The 16,325-nt window shown below is 45.2% G+C and overlaps 1 protein-coding gene across 5 annotated transcripts in view; it reads left to right on the top strand.

The window, feature by feature from the left end:
* Positions 1–16,325, top strand: part of LOC131137915 (potassium voltage-gated channel subfamily A member 1-like) — a 93,785-nt gene that overhangs the window by 227 nt on the left and 77,233 nt on the right. For 3 of the 5 annotated variants that reach the window (XR_013627569.1, XR_013627570.1, XR_013627571.1), the window contains exon 2: positions 308–4,051. Coding sequence is in view for 2 of the 5 variants with exons in the window: in XM_078791670.1 (XP_078647796.1) it covers positions 501–1,979 (1,479 nt within the window). In the remaining 3 variants the exon portion in view is untranslated. Of the gene's footprint in view, positions 1–307; positions 8,518–16,325 lie in introns of those variants that run through there. The other 2 variants (XM_078791670.1, XM_058086334.2) reach the window with 2 other exon arrangements.

Here is a 16,325-nt window from a genome sequence, read left to right as displayed (position 1 = left end):
ATGAAGGGCTTGTTATGATGATGATGATGATGATGATGCGTCAAAAGCTTGGGCGCCAACTGCAGTTTGATGCATTAGCTTAGCAACCTTGCTAGCATAGCATTTGCTAATTGCAGCACCGCTGAGGTGAAATAAAGAAGTCAAGTGGAGAAAATGCTGAGCAGGCAAATATCTTTCTGTGTTCGCTGTTTGATCCCATTATCCCCCCCCCCCCCCCCCCCCATCGCCACCCCCGCCCCCCCTTCCTTCCCTCTCTCTCTCTCTCTCTCTCTCTCTCTCTCTCTCTCTCTCCCTCCCTGGGCGGCAGAGGCAGCGGCGTTGGAGAGCAGCAATGGTCAAGTCAGCGAGAACCGCAGTGGCGCCGCACTGAGGCAAATCCGTCCAAGCAGCCCCTGGTGTCCCGGGGGTGAGGGGGGGTTCACTTTAAGGGGCACGGGAAGCCGAGGAGATCCCAATCGTCCGTCCCCGGAGCTCAGACCGACCTGAATCCCCGCCGCAACATGACGGTGGCATCAGGAGACAACGTGGACGAGACTTCGGCCGTCCCCGGCCACCCCCAGGACGCCTACCCGCCCCCGGATCACAACGACCACGAGTGCTGCGAGAGGGTGGTCATCAACATAGCCGGCCTCAGGTTCGAAACCCAGTTGAAGACCCTGTCACAGTTTCCCGAGACGCTGCTGGGGAACCCCAAAAAGCGAATGCGCTACTTCGACCCCCTGAGGAACGAGTACTTCTTTGACAGGAACAGGCCCAGCTTCGACGCCATCCTGTACTACTACCAGTCGGGGGGGCGGCTACGCAGACCGGTCAATGTCCCCTTGGATATGTTCTCGGAGGAGATCAAGTTCTACGAGCTGGGAGTGGACGCCATGGAGAGGTTCCGAGAAGACGAGGGCTTCATTCGGGAGGAGGAGCGCCCCCTCCCCGAAAGGGAGTTCCAGCGTCAGATCTGGCTCCTCTTTGAGCACCCGGAAAGCTCGGGAACGGCCCGAGGGATCGCCATCGTGTCAGTCATGGTCATCCTGATCTCCATCGTCATATTTTGCCTGGAGACCCTGCCCCAGCTGAAGGACGACCCCATGGGGCACATGGAGACCGTGGGGAACACCACCATCTACTACAAGCCCAACATCCTCACAGACCCTTTCTTCATCATCGAGACCCTCTGCATCATCTGGTTCTCCTTCGAGTTGATCGTTCGCTTCCTGGCATGTCCCAGCAAACCGGCGTTCTTCAAGAACATGATGAACACCATCGACATCGTGGCCATCATCCCATACTTCATCACGCTGGGAACCGAGCTGGCCGAAGACTCCGACACCGAAGGAGTCGGCGAGCAGGCGACCTCTCTGGCGATACTCAGGGTGATCCGTCTGGTCAGGGTTTTCCGGATCTTCAAACTGTCCCGACACTCCAAAGGACTGCAGATCTTGGGCCAGACCCTTAAGGCCAGCATGCGAGAGCTGGGACTCCTCATCTTCTTCCTCTTCATCGGGGTCATCTTGTTTTCCAGCGCTGTGTACTTTGCCGAGGCAGAGGAGCAGGATTCCCAGTTCGGCAGCATCCCGGATGCCTTCTGGTGGGCGGTGGTGTCCATGACCACGGTAGGCTACGGTGACATGGTGCCGGTCACCATCGGGGGCAAGATCGTGGGGTCCCTGTGCGCCATCGCCGGCGTGCTGACCATCGCCCTCCCGGTGCCCGTCATCGTGTCCAACTTCAACTACTTCTACCACCGGGAAACGGAAGGCGAGGAGCAGGCGCAGCTCCTCAACGTCAGCAACCCCAACATCCCGTCCGACAGCAACTCCAGCCGCCGGAGTTCGTCTGTCGTCAGCAAGTCCGAGTACATGGAGATCGACGGCGACCTCAACAACAGCATCGATAACTTCCGCGAGGCCAACCTGAGAACTGGGAATTGCACCATCGCCAATCAGAACTGTGTGAACAAGAGCAAGTTGCTGACCGACGTTTAGGCGCCGCGACCAAGGAGACCGCCGCCGCTTAGCTTGATCGCGGCTGCGTTCACACTTCGTATGCGTGGTTCGGTTAAAGCTGACTCTGGATTTGAACCGGGTCGTCATCGGAAGCAAACAAGGGGACGACACGCGTGCTTCCGTTCTCCGTCAACGCCAAACGGATCGCTACGCCCAAATGGCGAGCGTGACAACGCAAATGTCTGAACAACAACAGCGCTGCTAAAAGTAGATTTCATCAGTTAAATGGAATCCACGCTGAATATGATCATTAATACTCAATTCATTCCTAATTCCTAGTATTTGGCTTGGCTGCACAGCGGTCCAGTGGTTAGCACGCAGACCTCACAGCTTGGAGACCAGGGTTCAATGCCACCCTTGGCCATGCGTGGAGTTTGCATGTACTCCCCGTGTATGCGTGGGTTTTCTCCGGGTACTCCGGTTTCCTCCCACATTCCAAAAACATGCTAGGTTAATTGGCCACTCCAAATTGTCCATAGGTATGAATGTGAGTGGGAATGGTTGTTTGTCTATATGTGCCCTGTGATTGGCTGGCCACCAGTCCGGGGTGGACCCCGCCTTACGCCGGAAGACAACTGGGATAGGCTCCAGCACCCCCCCCCCTCGGTAGAAAATGAATGAATGAATATTTGAGTCCAATGAAGTCGTTAATTTCTATCCTATATTTTCTTTGGTCATGTGAGAAAAATAGCAATGACAGACTTTTTAAATGTTTGGTCCGGCCGTACCCCGTGTACCCCGTGTACCCCGTTGGAGCACCGACGTACCCCCAGAGTATCGAACCACAAGTGTGAACGCAACCTCAGGCTTCGGTGAGGCCTCATGTCTCCTTAGAAGTTAAGAGTAGTTAGATAGGCTAATGAATTCTTCTAATCCTGCATCTATGTACCGCCCCCCACCCCCGGCCCCGGCCCTGGCCCCCTTCCAGAAAGACACTGATAACCTCATGTATGCTAGGTGTTAGGATGCAGAGCACACTTGTCTTATCAGGCAACATCATGCATGGACAACAAAGCTTCTGCAGCCATGCGGCTTGAAAAACACCCGACTCCCACCCACCCAATCGCCCGCTTCCTCCACCCCCCCTGTCGGAAGGATCTAAAAAGCACCTTATAGGAGGAAGACCCATCTGGATGTAAACAACCCCCCCTCCCCCCTTCCTCGACTTCCGCAGTGGAGTCGTGATCCCAGGGGCCGCAACCACAGGCTTCACGCATGATGCCTTGACTTCCCATCGTGACGCATGCAACGACACAACGACACGTACGGTACCCCCCCCCCCCTCCCCACTGGGGTGGGCCGCTTTTGGACCGCCCACATTTTGCCACATATGAATACGGCTTTGATTTGCCACGTGGAGAACTTTGAATGTGGACTGACGTCATGAAGGAGATCATCGCATGATGAACAACGTATGCATTATGATCTATGACATCATACTTTTATATTTACTCTATGGACATGACTTCCTTTTATATCCTGCCATATTTAGTCATGCATGACATGAGTAAGCAAGCTTGTTCAACTCAGGCACTCTGCGTGTCCTTTGGTCTTGGGTCAGGGAAAACTAGGAATCCAGTCCTTGCATTGCATTCACATGTACCCCAAACCAGAACTTAGCAAGTACTTAACGACACTAATTAACACTAAGACTGCATTTAATCAGAAGGAAGCTATGATAGCTACATAGCGCAGTGCATGACACAATTAGCTGTGCTTCCATTTCCACAAACGGGAATTATTGGGATGATTGGGACTGATATGAGTTGCTAGTGCCTTTATTCCACTCACCACCAGGACCAGTGGAAGTGCCTCTCAAGTCCTAAAAAGGGATCTGTGAAGTCATGCAGACCGGGTTGACATGTTAGTAATACAAGAATATTAATAATAGTAATAATAAGAAGAAGAAGAACTCGGCTGCACGCAGGTCGAGTGGTTAGCACGTAGACCTCACAGCTAGGAGACCCGAGTTCAATCCCACCCTCGGCCATCTCTGTGTGGAGTTTGCATGTTCTCCGGGTATTCCGGTCCACATTCCAAAAACATGCTAGGTTAATTAGCGACTCCAAATTGAATGAATTGTATGAATGTGAGTGGGAATGGTTGTTTGGGATAGGCTCCAGCATCCCCGCGGCCCTCATGAGGACAAGCGGTAGAAAATTAGTGAATGAATGAATCATATTATGAGCCACGAGTGGGTGAAAAAAATAAAAAAATAAAGCCCCCCCCCAACCCCCCCAAACCTGCTCTTACTACGCACAAGCTGGTCTTCATGCCCTCGCCGCCTAACGAAGCAGCAGCAACGTAATGTACTTTCCACTTGAACCAATCCAAATCAAAAAGGGAATATTTCCAACTTTTGGGCCATCGTTTAGTCATGCCTGGCTTGTTTTTTCTACCATCCTTTTTCAGGGTCTCTACCTCAGTGAGGTCATTGCAAAGTTGCTGCAGAGGCGCATGCAAGCTTCCATGCAGGGCTTCCTTCCAACGCTGTGGCGCTAAACCCGGCCATAACGCTCCAAAACTGCAGTGCTGCAATATTGAATGTGAGCGTCCCGAAGCATCACCACCTTTACACGAGCACTTAAACGAGAGAGGGAGGGAGAGAGAGAGAGAGAGAGAGAGAAGTGTATCACCATCATGCTCCATCCATTTCTTTTGGGTTCCGTTGATGAAGCTACGCACAATCAGAATGTTGATTTTTACAAAGATTGTTTGAACTCTCCTTCCTGAGGGACTCTTTTTATATGCGCAGCTTTTCTTTAACAACACACGCACACACATCCACATGCACGCGCACACGTGCACGCACACACGCACACGCTTGGTATCATCCACTGCAGCTGTCGGGCATTACGACCAAACAATTTGCACAGCCATTCTTTGGTTTCAATGATTGTGTTTGCTATTTGTGCTAAGAATTGTTTGGAATTTTCATATTGCACTATTCATTTTTATATCTTTACTTTTTCTTTTACTCTTATATATTTTAAATCATTTTTATTCATGTTTTTTATTATTGTTTTAATTATTTTCAGTTTTTTTTTACTTTTTTTTTTACTATTCAATTGTTCCAGATTTATTTTCTGTTTTTTACTATTTAATTGTTCCAGATAGGTCACTGTAGCTGGGCTGCAATTTAACCAATGAAAATTATTATTTAAAAAGTATTTTATTTTTTATTATTATTTATATTTATATTATATTTATTAAATTATGATTGTTTTTATTTAATGTATTCAATATGAATTTATCATTTTTTAAATGAATATAAATGTCACTGTTTAAAGGTGTAACACATGGCATTGGAAATCAATTTTTACCAAAATAGATTTATTCATAAATGTGTTATTTTATTATTTTACATTTGCTTTTGTTATTGTTGTCGGTAAGCTCATGGATGTTTGATCCAAAACATATCAACTAATTCTAACGTTTATTTCTGTAATTATGTATTTGTTTCAGATTGTCATTGTATTTTGGTTGGCGATTGAATATTCATTTGGACTTTTCATGTTAATTCATTGATTTGTGTATTATGTGTATTATATTACTTTCCATTGAATTCATTCATACATTTCATTTCTATTTGATCTTATTTTGACATTTTTCAGATTGGCCTGCAGTCAGGCTCCAAAACGTCCCATGGATGGATTCATGTTTGAATGATATATTTATAGAAATATCAGCTAATATAATTGACCAAATTTGATGTGTTTATATTTGATTGGCTCATCATCATCATAAGTGTTCTGGACAGATTGGCTGGAATGCCACGTAACCCCCCCAGATATTTCTGTGCAACGTAGTCCTGCTTGTCCCCCCAAAGTCTTGGACATTAAAGGAGTCAGGAGTTTGACTGCAGCGTCATGAGAATGTCAGAGTCTTGCCGCAGTGTCTGCCCTTCCCGTGCCCTTGGGCAGGATGACTTTTGTTACGGTTAGCTTCCTTCTTTGGGGTTTTATCCAAAGGTTAGTTGCTTCCTGTCTAACTTCCTGTACTGTACGCTGACGGGACTCCATGACCGCGATGGGATCCTATCATGGAAAGGTCAGCTGACCCTGGCTTGACTTAGCATTGCTGCTGCTGCTGCTGCACTTTGAACGGTGCTATGCATTCCACACCAAAACAGTCATGGACTCGAACAGCAATAGGACAACACCACTACTTTCTTTTTGCCTGAAAAGATCTACTTTCCGTTGGTGGTACACTTTCTTGGAGAATCACAGCCCGCCGTGTGCTTGTAGCCACGACCATGGCCTATTTATTCAAGTCAACAACGGTAATGCTTTTATTTCATTTGAACATGCATCAGATTCCAATTGAGTGCATCCCATAATCAGTTCCCAGTTCCACATGTCCAAAAGGCGTAGGAAGAAGCAAAGCTTATTAAATCCTACCCCTCCATCTGGTACTTTTACAATCACTAACTCTTACATTTGTTCACTTCCTGCCTTCCTAATATAGTTTAAGTTTTTTATTTAAATTTAACATAATTAAAATTTTATAGTGATATATATATATAGCACATCATGACTGGTTGAAGACTCTTCATCCTTGTATTTAGCAAACATCAACTGCTTGTATTGTTTCTTGAATTGGCTCATCGTTGTGCATTGTTTGATTTCCTTACTCAATCCATTCCATAGTTTGATTCCACATACTGAAATGCTATGGCTAGCATAACGTAGTCCTAGCATAGAAGTGTTTCAAATGTACTTCTTCCCTGAGATCATATTTCTCCTCTCGTAGAGAAGTATTGGATGACATTTTTAGCCAATTGCTTATTTTTAGCCTTATGTATTATTTTAGCTGTTTGAAGATGAACCATATCAGCAAGTTGAACAATAACAACCATGCTATAAGACAAGGAAATGGGCTTAACCAGATATACTTATATCTAAAATATAGTATATCTAAAAAGTATATACTAAAAGTATACTAAAAATGTGCTTTGATGACCTTTTTCAGTTGGAATGGAAAAGAGCCACTGTTGCTTATCCGGGTCATGGAAGTCCGCAAAGGTTGAATGGAGGCGACTGGACTTTCACCCAAAAGGCTTCTTCACTTCTGCATTCCAAGGGTGGCGTTATGTCCCCGGTTGGGGGTTCTTGAACCGCGGAATGAGACAGTTGTTGAGGCCTGGCCTTCCTGGTTGTTAGCTTAGTTCCAATGACGACTTCTGAGGTGACGGAAAAGTCAAATGGATGAGAGTCGCAGGGTTTATTGCGGTCCTTCTCAGCTGGTCCTCGTATCTCCGCTTTTGACGTTCTGCAGATGGCCGGCCGTGATGTTGTCGACCGTGTAGCAGTTGTCGTGGACGTCTGTCATCTGGTATTCTGATAGTGCGGTCGGTTCATCGCAGTTGGTCCCCAAGAAAGGTGGCCTCCTTGCTCTTGGTTCCGGTTCAATCCAGGATTTCCGCGTGAGGGACACGATCTCGACATGTTAGACCAAGGATGAGCTGGAGAAACTCGATGTGAGACTGCGATTCATGGTAGACCGCCCCCTTGGTGTGTATGCTAAGGTCTTTGGGGGCGGCTGAGGTAGATCTTACCAACATTACTGTGTGGGACTAATGCCAGAGGTTTGCCGTTGCCGTTAAAGATGGGTCGGGAGACAATAGGCGAATTCCACCGACAGAGTACCTCTGTTTTTACCGCGTTCACACAGAGATCTTCATAGCAGCTCTTGACGTTGCCTGCAGAGTCTCTGATTTACGTGCCTCAAAGTAGCCTCCATTTTTCACAGTTCTGACAGTAGGTTCCCATCCAAGTTCTTTGTGCAGTAGCCAGATGTTGACCAGTACAGGGGCAAACACGGGTCATCTAACACCACTACCAACTGAAGGATCTAGCTCTTTCGCAATCACGCCAACCAGGGACTTAAACAGCTAGACTCCACATGTCAAATGTGGGAACTGAAGACAACAAACGAAGAATCCAGTTGCCTCCACCCAACCCTTGCAACGGGATATTATATTTTCTGCATATTTCCAGCCGCTAAAGCTGCTATCCTGTATCCGTACGGAGGAACGCACTGCATGGTCCACAGAAGACTGCATGAGCTTTGCCTTTCGGGACTGTACATCCATTCATGACATGATTTTTGATTGTGGTTTGAAGTTTTTGGAAAGAAATCCCGTGCTCCCTTGTGCCCCCATGTTAGCGTTGTGACGCCATCACAGGGTTTTGAACACGAGCATGGGCATTTAAGGGCTAGTTTCTCAAACTGAACTCCCTGCAAGCCGTGCCCTGCTTCGTTCTTCAGTTCCATGAGTCCATCAGAAGTTGGGCCACTTTGGAGCAAAAAAACAAAGACTAACAAACAAACAAACAAAAGACTTTGGAACTCTTGTCTTCATCTTTCCAGCAAAGCGATTGTATCCGAGCGCCATCGTCATCTTTTAGGATTATGCTACAGCGTCTACAGCGTCTACAGCGTCTACAGCGTCTACAGCGTCTACAGCGTCTACAGCGTCTACAGCGTCTACAGCGTCTACAGCGTCTACAGCGTCTACAGCGTCTACAGCGTCTACAGCGTCTACAGCGTCTACAGCGTCTACAGCGTCTACAGCGTCTACAGCGTCTACAGCGTGCGACAACAAAACGGCATGGTCTGTGATCTATGCAAGGGTACTCATTCCTTTCCTTTCTTCAATTCCTTCACTTGTCACTTCATCTTCTATTTACTCAATAAATTTTCAAGGATGGGATGGTGTCTCCTTGTTCCTGAAGCCAAGGAAGGTCTCCCTGCCTCTGCCCGTTCTTGTGACAAAGATGCTGGCATCTCCTTCCGCCGTGGTCATCTGTTTTACGTTTGTGTTCCACAGCAGAAGATGCAAGCGTCTTCACATCCATAAGAATGGACACATAACAATGCGCTAGCTTAGCAAGCTGCCTCGCCAGTTGACTTATTGTAATTCTAATCCTAAAATAAATACTACTTCCAGACCAAATAAGAGGATTTTTTCCCATTCAATCTCAGCCACAGCATGCCAGCTTGGCTATGCTAGCTCAATAGACCTTGCAGAGTGAAAGTTAATGTCATCTCATAGCACGACTTATTGACTACCATACTACTTGGAACTATAGAATCGCATGGTTGGTAATGGTAATGGTTTAATTTCATTTGAACATGCATCAGATTCCAATTGAGTGCATCCCATAATCAGTTCCCAGTTCCACATGTCCAAAAGGAGTAGGAAGAAGCAAAGCTTATTAAATCCTACCCCTCCATCTGGTACTTTTACAATCACTAACTGTTACATTTGTTCACTTCCTGCTTTCATAATATAGTTTAATTTGTTGTTTTTTTGTAAATTAAAAAAATCTATATATATTTTTTATTTTTTGTCACATACAGAAGTAGGAGGTGATATGAGCATCCAATGACATAATGGGTACCATAGTAACGGTTAATATAGTGATATATAGCAGTTTTACAATCAGTAACTGTTACATTTGTTCACTTCCTGCTTTCCTAATATAGCTTATGTTTTTTTAATGTTTTGTCATGTACCGAAGTAGGAGGTGATAGCAAACAGCCGCTGCGTATCAAGAGCACGTCAGATCTACTCTGACCCCAACCACATTTCGTTGGCAATTTCACTGTTGCGTTATTGTGCAATGACAATAAAGGAAGTCTATCCATCCATCCATCCATCCATCCATCCATCTTACTCAATCCATTCCATAGTTTGATTCCACATACTGAAATGCTATGGCTAGCATAACGTAGTCCTAGCATAAAAGTGTTTCAAATGTACTTCTTCCCTGAGATCATATTTCTCCTCTCTTGTAGAGAAGTATTGGATGACATTTTTAGCTAATTGCTTATTTTTAGCCTTATGCATTATTTTAGCTGTTTGAAGATGAACTATATCAGCAAGTTGAACAATAACATGCTATCGTGAGGCAGCGCTATTCCAAGCGGCGTATAGTAAGGAATATTCCAAACATTTGGCATTTGATCAACAGACATTTAGATCAACACTGTGTCGGATACTCCGTGTTTTGCCTATCCGGATTCAGATGAGCGCATCGGAGGGGGGGGGGGGGGGGGGCAACCCGGAGAGCGGTCCCGCATGACGGCAGGGAGGAAGAGTATGTGGGCACACTTTTGAGGTGGCGCGATGATTCATTCCCTCTGGTGCTGCCAAAGCGGAGAACATTTTGCAGAGCAGATGGCCACCATCTCTTTTGGCTTTCCGCACCACACAACCTCAACACAAAGTTGTAACCTCCTCTTCCTCGGCAGAACTTCTTCCTCAGATTGTCTGTTGGACCATCTTGGCTGCTTTGGAGAACACATGCTGGACCTTCCAGGCCCAGTTTCTTCAGATTGGAATAAGGACTTCCTGAAATGCTTTGCTGGGGAAAGTGGGGAACGGCACCCCTGGATTGGTCCCCCTTTTCAAGACCGATTGGTGACAGGTCCTGGTCCTGGTCACAGAACGCTGGACCAGCTCTACAGCCACGCAAAGGCATTGAAGCGTGTCCCTCGGGGTGTCCTGCGGGGGGCGTCCTGCAGGTGGCGTCCTGAAGAACAGGATTGGTGGTCCGCTACAACGTGCCATTTGGTGGTCCTTGTACAACCAGAGCCTGGTCCACATTCCCGGCAGTAAGTCCAGCTTGGGTTTTACTGGGGCGGTTTGCAACTGACCCAGCACTTCCACATCCGAGGTCATGGTTCTCATGGTCATGGTCGGGAAAGGTGGATTGCAACTTCCAGTTTGGGAGAGAGGTCCTGTCCCGGGTGGAGGAGTTCAAGTACATCGGGGTCTTTTTCATGAGTGAGGGAAGGTCGGAGGCTGACGTAGACCGGCGGATCAGAGCAGGATCTGCAGTAATTCGGTCTCGCAGGGGTGCCAATGTATCCATTCTCAGGTACATTAGGGGTGCCAATGTATCCATTCTCAGGTACATTATGAGATCATGACACAGCGTTTTTGTTTTTAGAGGACAGACACGCCTCATATTCCCCTCATACCAAAATACCCCCCCCCCCCCCCAGTGGATCAAATCACACGTGAGACACAATCTGGTGTCTAATAACGGATATCCATGTCACCATGTCTCAGCACTAAGCATTAGAAACATTTCTATAATTACAACATTAGAAAAGGTCCCACTAAAAAGATGCTTTGATGATAATAGATGTAATAGATTGAACCTAAATAAAACTAAAATCATGCTGTTTGCTAACAGCAGAAAGGACACGCACCAGCAAATACAAATAGACGGCGTAGACATTGAAAGGGTGAAGGAAAATACATTTCTGGGGATCACAATAGATGAAAATATGAGCTGGAAACCTCATATTACAAATATACAACATAAGGTGGCCAGAAATATTTCAATATTGAACAAAGCTAAATTTGTTCTCAATCAGAAATCACTCCACACTCTTTATTGCTCTCTGGTTCTACCATATCTTACTTATTGTGTGGAAATATGGGATAAGAACTAGAAAAGCAATCTTTACTGGCTAAATGTACTGCAAAAAAGGTCAGTAAGGATAATTTCATTTCAGTATGTGGAATCAAACTATGGAATGGATTGAGTAAGGAAATCAAACAATGCACAACGATGAGCCAATTCAAGAAACAATACAAGCAGTTGATGTTTGCTAAATACAAGGATGAAGAGTCTTCAACCAGTCATGATGTGCTATATATATATCACTATATTGACACTTACTATGGTACCCATTATGGCATTGGATGCTCATATCACCGAGTACTTTCGTACGGGATAAAAATTAAAAAAAAAAAAACTATATTATGAAAGCAGGAAGTGAACAAATGTAAGAGTTAGTGATTGTAAAAGTACCAGATGGAGGGGTAGGATTTAATAAGCTTTGCTTCTTCCTACTCCTTTTGGACATGTGGAACTGGGAACTGATTATGGGATGCACTCAATTGGAATCTGATGCATGTTCAAATGAAATAAAATCATTAGCATTACCATTACCATAGATTTAGGCTATGCCTAGTTCTAGTTAAACCAGCCCTCTTCCGATCTATGCCCCGCCCACTCCAAGAGCTATGATACAGATCATTTAGGTGGGTGTAGATACAGATGGCGGTGTACTCGCTCATCATCCCTACTATATAAGAACATTCAGAAAGATGATTATGAAATATACAAATGAAAATAGCAGCATAATGGGTTACAATCTGCAGGAAATACTCTTTTCTTTCTCCATGTCCACTCAATGTTTGTTCCCGCTTGTAGCCCTGGCCGGGAAAGCCAAGCAGCGATTCCCACGGAATGCATGCTAACGTCGGATCGAGTCTCGATGAAGTTAGCTAAGCATCTTGTGTTGGGATGTGTGGGACTACACAGGTGGGTCTGATGTTGTGGCATCAGTCGTGCTTTCATCAGGATGAGGACATGACGCCCTTCGCCTCCATTATGAAACAGGAAACAGGAAGTGGGTCAGAGAGAGGACCACGGGAATTGGATCGGAAGGTGGGCTGGGGTCAAGGGAGAGGTTGGCGTCGCTGCGAGGCCCGTGGGGGGCTACTGGAGATCCAATAGTGCTGCCTCAGCAGTTTTTGTTGGCATTGCTAACATAGAGAAGCCTCCATATGGTTTGTACTGTACAGTACACACCATCACAATCATGACATGGAATCCTATACAAGCATTCCATCATCATGGACTCTTGGGTATCTTACAGTGGAGTTACCAACATTATCAACATGATCAACATTATCAGAGATGCATCAATGGTGACATATTGATGAATGACGGAAAAGGGGCATTATTAGGGAGGGTGGTGTACGGCCAGCCCCCACCCCATATTGCTCATTGATGGTGGGCGGTGTGTGTGGGGGGGGGGGGGGGGGGGGGTGCATGTCAGCCTTCCTGGGCAGGACACATTAAGTGAGCTGCTGGTGGAATTTACAGTAAAGGCTCAGCTGAGACTGGTGCACGCTGCAAGAAGTGTCCTTCACAGCATGTGCACTTATCTCAAGATGGGAGGGGCCGAGCAAGGAACCGTGTTTATGATTATTCATATAGCTCTTCAAAATATAATAATAATAATAATAAGAATTATTTAGAGGACCTTCTGAGAACTTGCAGTATTTTTTTGGTAATATTCCAACTCCATTTGTCATCACAAATACTACATTTATTTTGTATTTATTTACTGGCATAAGTGTACGGTGTTTTTTTTCTACTTGGCACGACTTTTGTCTTGTAATACTTACATGACTGTCAATAATTATCCTGTAATATTTTATTCCTGTCAACTTCATGTTAAGACTCAAACTTTTTCCTAAATGTCAACTTTATTCTCTTAGAATTATGCCACCATCTTAAGATTTTTGTGCAGTAATGACAGTAGAACATGACAGTAATAGGTGTAACATATCACATATAATCACATGATGCAACAATACACAATATAAAAGGAAACGGCACCAAAGACAGTGTCGCATCAATATGGACGTATGGTGTACATTTTATGCTATATAATTGTGATGGTCAGTGAATAATTAAGAAGAATAACATGGTTAATCCCCCCCCCTCCCCCCCACCACTATTTGAAAAGCACAAGTTTGGACTTTTGAGTGTTTTGAATGAATTAGCAGATGTTTGGTTGCCGAAGGAGGACGAGGTGGCGGCGGCTAATTAAGGGTGAACTTTTTGCAGCGGAGGCAGCTCTGTCAAAGGCTGACAAATGGAGAGAGTGCTTTGTGCTGAGAGCAGTCCCTGCAGGTTTCCCATGCAGGCAGCCAGACCAGGGCCAGATGATGGTTGCTATATTTATTTCTATCCAGCACGTGCACGTGCACACACACACACACACACACACACACACACACACACAAGGGGTGGCTTTTTCTCTCTGCCGGCGGAAGATGAGGGACTGAAGCGGACTTGAGGGCCCAAAGAGTGTACTCCAGTGTTACATAAGGACTGCACGACCCTGGTGAGCTGGATATTCATTCCCACTGCAGCCTGCTTCAAGTCCATGAACTCATCACGCTGCAGCCTCCCTTTCAAGTGCTATTCATTGTACTGCTACATATTTTTTAATAAAACTTTTTTATTTGAATTATTTTTAAATATTTTTAATAAATTAAATTAGCGTGCATAAAATGATGACCTAGGTAGAAAAGGTTTCATGGACCACAACACTGATAACTAGACATTAGCATTGGGGGTTCTTTAACTTCCTGTCAATGTAACATTACTGACACTAGTAACCGGCGTTGAATAGTATAGAGCATTATTATGTATTTGAACGCATCTTCTGAATGCCTTATATTTGTATTTTACTTCATTTAGCGATTTTTATTTCAACAAAAATGCCTAAAACCTGCTTAAATGTGCTTATTGTTTGACTACTAGAAGGCTGTACTCAACCATGAAAAAATACAGAATATATTTCGGAAAAACACACTTGATTACTGTACACCAAATGTCACAACCAAAGTCCACCAGGTGAGCCTATTGCACAACAAAACACCTTTCCTGTTCGCTTCCCAGTGCACACCTGGCATGGAATTGACTGCGCCGTGATAAAACGTTCCCTCAGAGCATTCCCAGTGGCGTTCATAAAGCTTTTTTAAAAAGGTGAATTGGCTTGACGTTATTTCCTATCATATTAGCTTGGACAACAATTAGTGCTGATATGCCGTGTCAGCAAACTTATCAATCAATAAAGTCTACCCAACACCACTGATGCTCACAGGGTCCAGCCTGGAACTCCATACACTGAATCACAATGCTGGGGCTATTTCTGGACTGTGTGAAAATACTGCGCATATACACACACATATATACAGTGAAGAAAATAAGTATTTGAACACCCTGCTATTTTGCTATTTCTCCCACTTAGAAATCATGGAGGGGTCTGAAATTTTCATCGTAGGTGCATGTCCACTGTGAGAGAGATAAACTAAAAAGAAAAATCCAGAAATCACAATGCATGATTTTTTAACAATTTATATGTGTGATACAGCTGCTAATAAGTATTTGAACACCTGAGAAAATGAATGTTAATATTTGGTACAGTAGCCTTTGTTTGCTATTACAGAGGTCAAACGTTTCCTGTAGTTTTTCACCAGGTTTGCACACACTGCAGGAGGGATCTTGGCCCACTCCTCCACACAGATCTTCTCTAGATCAGTCAGGTTTCTGGGCTGTCGCTGAGAAACACGGAGTTTGAGCTCCCTCCAAAGATTTTCGATTGGGTTCAGGTCTGGAGACTGGCTGGGCCATGCTAGAACCTTGATATGCTTCTTACGGAGCCACTCCTTGGTTTTCCTGGCTGTGTGCTTCGGGTCGTTGTCGTGTTGGAAGACCCAGCCACGACCCATCTTCAATGCTCTGACAGAGGGAAGGAGGTTGTTCCCCAAAATCTCACAATACACGGCCCCAGTCATCCTCTCTTTAATGCAGTGCACTCGTCCTGTCCCATGTGCAGAAAAACACCCCCAAAGCATGATGCTACCACCCCCATGCTTCACAGTAGGGATGGTGTTCTTCGGATTGTACTCTTCATTCTTCTTCCTCCAAACACGCTTATTGGAATTATGACCAAAAAGTTCTATTTTGGTCTCATCTGACCATAAAACTTTCTCCCATGACTCCTCTGTATCATCCAAATGGTCATATGCAAACTTAAGACGGGCCTTGACATGTGCTGGTTTAAGCAGGGGAACCTTTCGTGCCATGCATGATTTCACATCATGACGTCTTAGTGTATTACCTACAGTAACCTTGGAAACGGGGGTCCCAGCTCTTTTCAGGTCATTGACCAAGTCCTGTCGTGTAGTTCTGGGCTGATTCCTCACCTTTCTTAGAATCATTGAGACCCCACGAGGTGATATCTCGCATGGGGCTCCACTCCGATTGAGATTGACCGTCATGTTTAGCTTCTTCCATTTTCTAATGATAGCTCCAACAGTGGACCTTTTTTCACCAAGCTGCTTGGTAATTGCTCCGTAGCCCTTTCCAGCCTTGTGGAGGTGTACAATTTTGTCTCTGGTGTCTTTGGACAGCTCTTTGGTCTTCGCCATGTTACAAGTTAAAGTCTTACTGATTGTATGGGGTGGACAGGTGTCTTTATGCAGCTAACGACCTCAAACAGGTACATCTGATTCAGGATGATACATGGAGTGCAGGTGGACTTCTAATGGGCAGACTAACAGGTCTTTCAGGGTCAGAATTCTAGATGATACACAGGTGTTCAAATACTTATTTGCAGCTGTATCACACAAATAAATTGTTAAAAAATCATGCATTGTGATTTCTGGATTTTTCTTTTTAGTTTATCTCTCTCACAGTGGACATGCACCTACGA

The sequence above is a fragment of the Doryrhamphus excisus genome, linkage group LG6 (genome assembly GCF_037039965.1).
Source record: "Doryrhamphus excisus strain RoL-2023G ecotype Guam linkage group LG6, RoL_Dexc_Guam_v1.1, whole genome shotgun sequence".
Taxonomy (NCBI): Eukaryota; Metazoa; Chordata; class Actinopteri; order Syngnathiformes; family Syngnathidae; genus Doryrhamphus; species Doryrhamphus excisus.
This window is presented reverse-complemented; position numbering and strand designations above follow the sequence as displayed.